The sequence below is a fragment of the Cololabis saira genome, chromosome 14 (assembly GCF_033807715.1).
Source record: "Cololabis saira isolate AMF1-May2022 chromosome 14, fColSai1.1, whole genome shotgun sequence".
Classification (NCBI taxonomy): domain Eukaryota; kingdom Metazoa; phylum Chordata; class Actinopteri; order Beloniformes; family Belonidae; genus Cololabis; species Cololabis saira.
This window is the reverse complement of record NC_084600.1, coordinates 15,178,788-15,188,648: the sequence shown is the minus strand read 5'-3', so window position 1 is coordinate 15,188,648 and position 9,861 is coordinate 15,178,788. Positions and strand designations below refer to the sequence as shown.

The window sequence follows — 9,861 nt, the reverse complement described above, 5'->3', positions numbered from 1 at the left end:
ACCTTCTTCTCACCGTACAATTGTTTATTAGCTAATAAACAAGTGTACCGTGAGAATAAGGTGTACGGGAGTTTTAACATTCTCCGTTATAAAAAGGTTAATCAGGAACAAAAGGTTTTAAGTGCTTATACTATCCCTGAAAATATCAATGTTGGGTTGAACGGTGAAAATAAAGCGAAACCATCTCCCTGCAGCCTCTTAATCACTTGTCCTCCCAGCTCTCAGAGCTTTTGAAACAGACTCCGATTACCATAGCAACAGCTAGGATGATGCTTATTATTTCAGACTGAATTCATGCATGCACACAGAGCCTTCATGTTGCTTGTGCTGAGCAGAGCTAAAAGTTGCTAAGTTGACTGGTGTTTTTGCTCTGAAGGTAGCCTGTTTATTTTATTTTGTATTTACTTTGAATGCCGGTACATCAGCAGGTAAAACTAGAAACTCCTCAAGAACCTCATCAGTCTCTCATTCTCTTCTTGACTGTTATTTAGTCAGCTCCAAGCACCACGTTGTTATACAGTTAAAATACTAAATTGAAAAAAAATGAATTTGAGAAAAATCTTCCTTTTATCAGAAAGACACGTGACAGAATCAGACTCAGAAGGGATGGATTTATTTGCCACATTTGCATTTTGATGGGTGTGTGTGTTTTGTTCACCTAAGAGAAGAAGAAGGAAAGGTACGTGTTTGTCAAAGACGAATAGAATCACCGGCAGGAGCAAGAAAGACAAGTCAAGTCTGCAGTCTGTTGTTATTTACTCTCAAATTCAGTCCTATTTCAGGAAGGGGGGGCGATCAATAACTGACCTCCCACTTGTTTCCATTCATTTATCTGTCCGATAACATGTCTGAGGGACCGGGACACGTGTGTTTGATTTAGTTGTTGTAAATGAACAAAGATCTTTGTACTGGACAGCAGCTGGTCCAGGCCTGACAGCTGCTGAGCTGCACTTGTCCTCACTCAAAACTCAAACTCAAACTTTATTTATTTATATAGCACCAAATCATACAATATAAATGCAACACATGGTGCTTTACATGCAGAATAAAATAACAATCAAAAACACAATTTAAAACATCCCATACGACACCACCCCCCACCCCCCACGCGTACACACACACTCACTCACACTCATACACATGTGCACACACTCACACGCCCACACACACACACACAGTAAGTGGACTGGTGACATGGCTTAGCACTAACGATCCAGGTGAGGAAAACACTACCTATGGGTGGCCGTCCACACTGAGAGGCTCTACCGACCATGACCACAAGGAGCATCGCCACAGAGACCCCCCCAACCCGGACAGACCAGGACAGACCCCACACAGAAGGTGGAGTCCCACCCCCAGCTACCCAGGCCTGAGGGATCCCCATGACGACACCCCCATGGGCAGAGCAGGCACACCTCCCAGTGTGGACGACCCCCCTGAGGAAACACTGGAGCTAAAATTAAAAGATTAAAAGAAGGTAAAAAATGCCTAAAAGTGTAAAATCTTAGAGAAATCTATACAAGACTTAAGATGAATAATAAATAACATAAAATAAAAAGTCACTAAAATGGATTAAAGTTTTAAAAATAATAACAAAGCTAAAGAAGTAAACACAATAAATAGCTGAAAAGACTAGGTAAATGAGATCAGATGAAAGCCAAACTAAAAAGGTGTGTCTTGAGCCTCCTTTTAAAAATATCAACGTTCTCTGCGGTCCTGAGGTTCTCTGGCAGGCTGTTCCATAAATAAGGGCCATAATGGCTGAATGCAGCCTCACCGTGGGTTTTGGTCGTGGTTCGGGGAATGGTTAAAAGGCCGGTGCCAGAGGACCTCAGGGTCCGTGAGGGTTGATACGGTAAAAGCAGGTCAGATAAATAAGATGGCCCAAGACCATTAAGACACTTAAAAACCAGTAAAAGAACCTTAAAATCAATCCTGAAGCGGACGGGGAGCCAATGCAGCGATTTTAAAACAGGTGTAATGTGTTCCCGCCCTCTGGTCCTCGTCAGCACGCGAGCGGCTGAATTCTGTAATAATTGTAGGTTCTTAATACTCTTTTTAGGAAGACCAGAGAGCAGGGCATTACAATAATCTAAACGACATGAGATAAAAGCATGCATCAGCACCTCCGTGCTGGCCTGAGAGAGAAACGGGCGGACTCTGGCTATATTCTTAAGATGGTAAAAACCTCAGTAAAAAAATGGTAAAAAAAATCTTCGTAATATTCTCACTGCATTTGTCCTCACTGCTGGACAGTAAGAAAATAAGTAAGATAAGAAAATACAATAAGATATAATAAGAAAGTACTTGTTACTTGTGGTTTCACTTCTTTGCAGGTCTTTCATTCACAGTTTCCTATTCTGATTGTGGGTTTTGTGAGTCAGTCCTGCATCCAGCTCACTACTGAGCACTTGGCCGGGACGACAGTTGTGCACCAGGACACAAACGACCTGCCGCCCCAAACATTTCCCCAGATGCTCGTCGGACCTTCAGCCGCCAAACACGGCCTGCTCTCTCCGCTTCATTTCCCTCGTTCCTCTGCAGATTCCTCTGACTGCTCGGGGGTCACGTCCCGGGTCTCTGGAAACCACGAGAAACAACTTGTTATAACGTGATGCCATGCTGTCAATCAAAAAGTGCAGCTTTGATCTAGACAGAGAGGGGACGTTAATGGCCACTGGTCGTACTCATGCCGGACCCTGGAGGTCTGGATGGAGCTGAGCCAGAGGCTAACGCAGTCTTTGAGACGACACAGGTGTGATACCCAGCTGCTCTGAGCTGCAGAAGGTCGATGTTGAGAAACCAAACCCTGACGAGACTCCAGCTGATGTTTCACTGTCTGACCTCCAGCTGAAATGTATCACTTGAGTTTTAAAGGGGTGCTGCTCTTTCTTCAAGTGCCGTTGTGTGCAGTTCTAGTGAGTGGTGAGCGTTGTGAAGGATTTCTGATGGACCCGCCGATCGAACAGCTCCTCCCATTCAAACCTTCACGACAACATTTAATAGCAGAGCAGTGTTGTGAATTTTTACACCTCGTCTCTTGAAAAACTGTCAAAACATGTGCCCTCCTGGCCCCGTTCTGAGCGGCGTTTAGTCTTACTTACTACTGCGTACAAGCAGCAGGTTGATGGAAACTAAGCTGTGGTCTTTAAATGTCTGCAGCTTTAAAGTTGTGGAAGATCCTCGTGTTCGTTTGTCGGGTGCACCATAAGAAAACCAGTGAAATAGAAACAAAGTTGATACAAGCTTTTATTATATCATGCACAATGTTTTCCGGACGAAGGTACACTTCTCTCAGACCACATAGGCAGGAGAGAAATGCACATGGTGGTCATCGATCCAGTTGTATTTATACTAAAAAGGGAGGTGTTCTTTGTACGTGAACCTCATCTGCCAAACATATCAGACCTTCAGCGTCCCTGTTTATTGCTTCCTACTTAAGATGTCAACCCAGATAACAGATAAGACCCATCAGTGTTAAAAGATCTGTTTCTCTTCATTGTCTTCATCTAAGGAAGAGTAAATATCTGAACTATTTTAACAGCCTAATCATGAAACGAGCTGACCCTGCAAATAGAGAAAAACCCCCAGTGTAGAATCTTATAGAAAAACCCTTCAAACTCTTAAACAATTTGATAAAATCCCAACAGTTGGGAGTTTTTCTGCTCAGCTGAGGTTCAATACCACAGCAGAAAGATGAGACGCTCTTCTTTTAGGGTAGTTGGTGGAGGACGATCGTGTCTCCGGTGGTTCTGGATGTCCTGTAATAAAGAATACTAAAGGTCAGTGAACCTTGTCTAAATGAAACAAGTTGGATTTATTTATTTAATACAATAACTGCTTGTTAAATTAATTGTTGTTTATGCCGCCACACTCATGATGGAAAACTTGTTGGAGGACATAAAGCTTGAATAGTTAGTTTGACATGAGCTGGTAATGCTAACAGACAACCATTTACTTTTATTTCCGTTACTGATGTGGTTTATAGAGATATTTACTGTTTAGTACTTTTGATCACGACTCAGTCTTGTTCTATTTTAATCTTGCTAACAGCATGAGAACTAACAAAGACGGCAAATGATTTAATCGGTTTAAATGTCATTAAACCTTTCCATGATGAAATCACATGTCAGATGTTATTTTACAGGTTTTGGTCTTCATCTGTTATGACAGAAATCAATACTGAGAACATGTTTACCGAGAGTAACAACAAGGTTGTAAATGTCAACTTTGTTATAACTGTTATATAATAATTGTTATAATTTGTTAGTATAAATAACCAAACGATGAGCCTTTTATTTAAAGACACAACAACTGTCTAAATAATGAACTCTGACACTCTTAATCACAGATGTAGGATACTGTCAGTGAGCACAGAAAAATAAGTCAAATTAGATTTTTTGGGGCCAAAATATTGAACTATTATCGTCCTATTTAGTTTGATTTCATTTGAAACAGTCACATCAGTGGCTCACAGCTTGAAAAGTAAAATCACAGAGTTTTGATGGAAACAATGATGGGATAGTTCCTCAAGTTAACAGAGCGTTAAGATAAGCAGCTTTTTTTCCCATCACTGGGGCTCCTGGCCTGCATACGCATGTCATTTGTAAATTATCACAACTACTATCGCTCAGACATTAAATCAGTTTATCAGCGTACAAATGTTGATTCTCTATCAATGGTAGGACTGTTTCTGCTGAGATGAAACGCTCACAGATTATAACCGCTGCAGAGACTTATCAGGGGTCACGTTCACGTCTGCGTTGTTGTGTTTATCGCTGCCGGATGAGTCAGCTCCGTATGGGACTTTGTGATTAGATGCGAGCGGTTGCAGGCGCAGTGAGGACGGCTTGTTTCAGTAAATATGATCCTGAGTGTTTCAAAGGTGCAAATTCACTAATTCTATGAATCGAGTTAAACCGCCAGAAAAGTGATGACCGTTTCTGGAAACAGGTGATGATGAATGTCAGTTTGAGGTTCGTAAGAGAAAATCTTGATTGCAAAAGGGCAGATTAGACTCTTTTTGACCACACCTTTCCTTCAAATGGCTCCAACTCTGCCTCAACATTGTGACCAGAGGATGCTCTGAGGGCGGGTTACCTTCACAGACCGATAATCATTATTAGTAACGTCACCACATTGATAAACTGATTTATTATTAACTTCAGAAAAAGGTCTTGAAGGGGCCTTCAGCATCCACCAATCTCACCCCCGTGATAGCAGCAAGCAGTGGAGGTGGAGCAACGTGAGGAGGAGCACGGCTGAACGACAGAAATAACATTTACTCGTTAAACCAGAAAGAAAGCCTCCTCTGTCAGGAGCTCAGCTGCAGGATGTCGCTCACCGACATCATGGCCATCTTCGGAGGACTAACGGCTGCTTTCTACCTGCTGAAACTCACCTGGTCATGTTGCTGTGGATTCAGAGAGTTCTTCCTGTCGGAGTACTGGCGAGTGGACCTACGGGAATACGGACAGTGGGCAGGTGAAGTCCTGTTCTCCTCCAGGTTTCCTTTACAGCAGTAGGACAAACATGTAAAATGACATTTTTAAGGTGTTTTTTGCAGGACTAAAAGATGTAAATGCAGTAATTAATGTAATTTAATGATGTTTATGATGCCTTGTGGGGGTTTTAACCTCACTGCAGACAACTGCAGAGGTTTCTGTCACCGTGATGAGTAAAAGTGAAGGATTCCCAGGTGGAGGATGTTATTCCAGGTTACAGTAGCCTGCGTTTTAGGATCCTTCGCTGCAGACAGCAGCCTTCCTCTCAGTAAACTCTGATACCGGTTTGATAAATTGTTCACATTTCTTCTTGATGGGTTATTTCCGTCTCATTATCAACAAACATTGCATTTCTCTGTATTCGTCCTCCTTTTTTCCTTAAGAGCCGGCCATTTACAGTATACTCTTCAGTGCTGTTACTCAAATGTTGACATTGAATTAAAGGTAAAAGCTGTTAAAATATAGATATTTCTTTTGTTTATGGTTTAATGGTTGCATGGTTTTAAATAAAGCTTTCGGGACTGCAAAGCCCATAAAAATGTGCTTGTATCTTTGCAGAACTTATGAAAAAGCTTCGTACTTTGTTGCCACATCTCATGCCATCAGCAGAGGTTTCCACCTGTCCTGATTTGATCATCTGTGGTCTTAAGGCTTTTAAACGTGATCCGAAAACTCACCTTTTTAAGAAAGCTTATAACTAAATCTGTTATAATAATATATAATATGTAATGTTATAATAATTATAATAATATAATCTGTTATATGCTCTGTTTTTAAATATATTTTTAAAAAATGTTCATGTTTTATTTTTCTGCTCTGTAGCAATTTGAGATTACTAAATATAAAGTGTGTTATAAATAAAATGTATTATTATTATTATTATTATTATTATTATTATTATTATTATTCTCTGTCCTTCGAGCAGTTGTCACCGGAGCCACGTCTGGCATCGGGAGAGCGTACGCCAGTGAGGTGAGTCTATCAGCTGTTGGTTCAAACTTGGGTCTCTTCTGCAACAATGATAACATCTCTGGCTGCATGTTTCCCTCCAGCTGGCGCGGAGAGGCCTGGATCTGGTGCTGATCGGGAGATCCGACGACAAGCTGCAGATGGCTGCCAAGGAGATTGGTGAGTCGAACATAAATGCTGCCGGGATGTTTACGGGGGACACATCTGCAGGCCAGCAGAAGTAAAACACAACTTCTTTGACTCCCTCAGAGAACGAGTACGGGCAAAAGACCCGAACCATCCAAGTGGACTTCACCGAGGGCTGCAGCACCTATCCAACCATAGCCAAGGAAATTCAAGGCCTGGAGATTGGAATCCTGGGTAATGAAGAAAAAGAGCCAGAAAGTTATTGATTGAGACATTCTGACTTACTTTTTCATATTTAGATGTGCCTGAAATTATGTATATCTTTTATTATAGTAAACACACCACTTTTCAGTGACAGATTCAGATTTGTTGTCGGATAAAAGAAACAAAATCCAATTTTTCTGCATTAATCAAGATGTAAATGGTATGATGTCATTATGGACAGGTTTCCTGTTAAATTCACTCATGGAAAGTTTCAAATTAAACCAGACTTAAAACTTGAGGCTGAGCTTTGCTCAGCTTAGAAACTCAAAACAAGAGAATAGAAAATCCTCCTAAATTCAAACTTAATAAACCCAGAAGGAATAAAGAGTGGGTTTGTGAGTGAAACACTGATGAAAGAGTAGAGGTGCTTATTAACAAGATTCCTTGTTTGTGTGTTAACAGTTAACAATGTGGGAATGACCTGCACTGACAACTTTGCCTATTTTCTGGAAATACCCGACGCTGAGCAGGTAGGTCCAATAACAAGTGGTTCTTTGTCACGTTTGTCTCAGAATCATGTTTAACTCTATGTTTCTTCTGAGCAGAAAATAACTGAGATTATCAACTGTAATATGCTGTCTGTCTCGCAGGTAAGTTGTGTTTGACTGGGTTCTTCTCTCTTTCTCTTCATCTGCATCTGATGATGATCATGTTCTGTTGTCTCCTACAGATGACCCGGCTGGTTCTGCCCGGCATGGTGGACAGGTACTCTCACTCACACTGATATCTATAGCTCACAGTGGTAAAAGTGGATTTATGGTTTGTCTTCCATCACCTTGGCAGAGGGACGGGGCTGATCATCAACATCTCATCTGAAGCGGGGGTCCGCCCACAGCCTCTGCTCACTCTTTACTCTGCCACCAAGGTATTTTCTGATTCCCCTTTCAAACACATCCGGAAACGGCAGATCTAATGTCTCTCTCACTGCTCTTTGTTGTGTTTATTGCAGATTTTTGTAACATATTTCTCTCAGTGTTTGCATGCAGAGTACAAGTCAAAAGGAATTACAGTTCAGGTAAAAACATATGAAGAGTTTCAACATTTCATATATGTATACATACATATATACATACATATACATTATATACAATCTATATACATAAACATATATATATATATATATATATATATATATATATATATATACATACATATATACATACATACATACATACATACATACATACATACATACATACATACATATATATACTCACATACATGTACACACATACACATATATATATATATATATATATATATATATATATATATATATATATATATACATACATACATACATACATACATACCGTATTTTCCGCACTATAAGGTGCACCTAAAAGCCTTAAATTTTTTCAAAAGCTGACCATGCGCCTTATAATCCGGTGCGCCTTATACATGGATCAATATTGAGCCGCAACTTCACCCACTTCTTGAAGTGATCTTTCGTCAGATCAGCCTTCCGCATCAGTTCCAAAACAGCTTTTTTCTCTCTTCTCCCTCTGGATATTTTTCAGCAAAGGCTCTGTGTGTATTGTTGAAATGTCTTGCAACATTTGAACGTTTATTGTTAGACAGTTGTTCTCCACAAATTGGGCCTACTGGTAGGCCACTCTCATCAGAGGCAAATGCAAATGAATCTGCCCAGGCATCATTGAATGTTCGATTTTCTTCAGATATTTTTCTTTTCTTACATTTCTTGGCCTTGCTGGGGTTGAAAGTCGCGATGAATGGATGGCGTTTTGGCGGGTATAGCGGCTTTCGCGAGTATGATGTTTATTTTGAGCAACGAAAAACAATAAAATATATTTATTCTAATATGTCAAGATCACAATAATCTTCCAATTTAGAACTAAAATATTAAAGAACTAACACAAATAAAATACGCTTCAATTAAATACTTGTTTTTTTTTTTTTTTGTAATTTATTTTCCCAAGCCACTCGGAGCCGCAGTATAAGGATGAAAGAGCCGCGGGTTGCCGACCCTTGGTCTAATGGATGCAGAACGTTACCCCAGCCTCTACTGTAGCGCCTTATAATGCAGTCGACTTATATATGGAAAAGGTTTTAAAACACGTCATTCTTTGAAGGTGCGCCTTATAATGCAGTGCGCCTTATAGTGCGGAAAATACGGTACATATATACAAACATACATATACATAAATACACACATACATACATACATACATATATATATATATATATATATATTATATATATATATATATATATATATATATATATATATATATTTATAATACTTTTTTGTCTTTATCCTGGTTTCTCCAGTGCGTGGCTCCCTCCATGGTGTCCACCAACATGACCCACAACATGCCGGTGAACTGGCTGGTGAAGAGCGCCGCGGCCTTCGCCCGCGAGGCTGTCAACACCGTGGGTCACTGCAGCTACACCAGCGGCTGTCTGTCCCACGCACTGCAGGTCTGAGCCGCCAACCCGGCCTCCTCTGGGTGTGTTTGTGCCTTAACTGAACACAGATTAACCTTGATCTCCCCCCGACTCCCCGCAGAGTGCGGCCCTGACGCTTCTCCTGCCGGACTGGATCCGCATGTCCACCTGTCTCATCAGGAAGCTGCGGAGTCATCAGGACGCAACAAAACAGGAGAGCGCACACACGGAGAGAGCTGCTGCCAAGAAGCAGTAGTCGTGTAATTTATCATTATTATTGTTATTACTGACACAACTGAAAACTTATTTTTGTCTCTTTTTGTAATACGTCAATATTGGTTTTGTAACAACTTTTCTATTATTACCAGATAACAGTATAAAGTTTCTCTCGAGTCTGAACGAGTTGATATTATTGGCTGATTTCAACCAGTTGCACATTTATAGGTATCAGTATTATAATCGCTGATAAATTAAAATGAAAAAAAAAAACCCAAGTTTATCTTAAGATCACATTGTTGTGTTTATGCAACTCACAAGGAGGACACAAAAGTGTCTGTTTATATTTCTGGAGGAAAACAACTGATATGGA

The 9,861-nt window shown here is 40.5% G+C and overlaps 1 protein-coding gene across 1 annotated transcript; it reads left to right on the top strand.

Annotated features, from left to right (window-relative positions):
* Window positions 1–5,325: 5,325 nt before the first annotated feature.
* hsd20b2 (hydroxysteroid (20-beta) dehydrogenase 2) lies at window positions 5,326–9,595 on the top strand. Its single transcript, XM_061740908.1, has 11 exons — window positions 5,326–5,484; window positions 6,430–6,476; window positions 6,557–6,632; window positions 6,723–6,833; window positions 7,266–7,333; window positions 7,409–7,453; window positions 7,534–7,568; window positions 7,647–7,728; window positions 7,813–7,878; window positions 9,156–9,305; window positions 9,394–9,595. Exons 1-11 carry the CDS (start codon window positions 5,334–5,336, stop codon window positions 9,526–9,528), a joined length of 966 nt encoding a protein of 321 aa, XP_061596892.1. The 5' UTR covers window positions 5,326–5,333; the 3' UTR covers window positions 9,529–9,595.
* Window positions 9,596–9,861: the final 266 nt, after the last annotated feature.

Coding starts and splice junctions, on each gene's coding strand:
- hsd20b2 (XM_061740908.1), top strand. CDS start 5,334: ATGTCGCTCACCGACATCATGGCCATCTTCGGAGGACTAACGGCTGCT. Junction 7,729..7,812: donor CTCTTTACTCTGCCACCAAG/GTATTTTCTGAT, acceptor TGTTTATTGCAG/ATTTTTGTAACATATTTCTC. Junction 7,879..9,155: donor CAAAAGGAATTACAGTTCAG/GTAAAAACATAT, acceptor TGGTTTCTCCAG/TGCGTGGCTCCCTCCATGGT.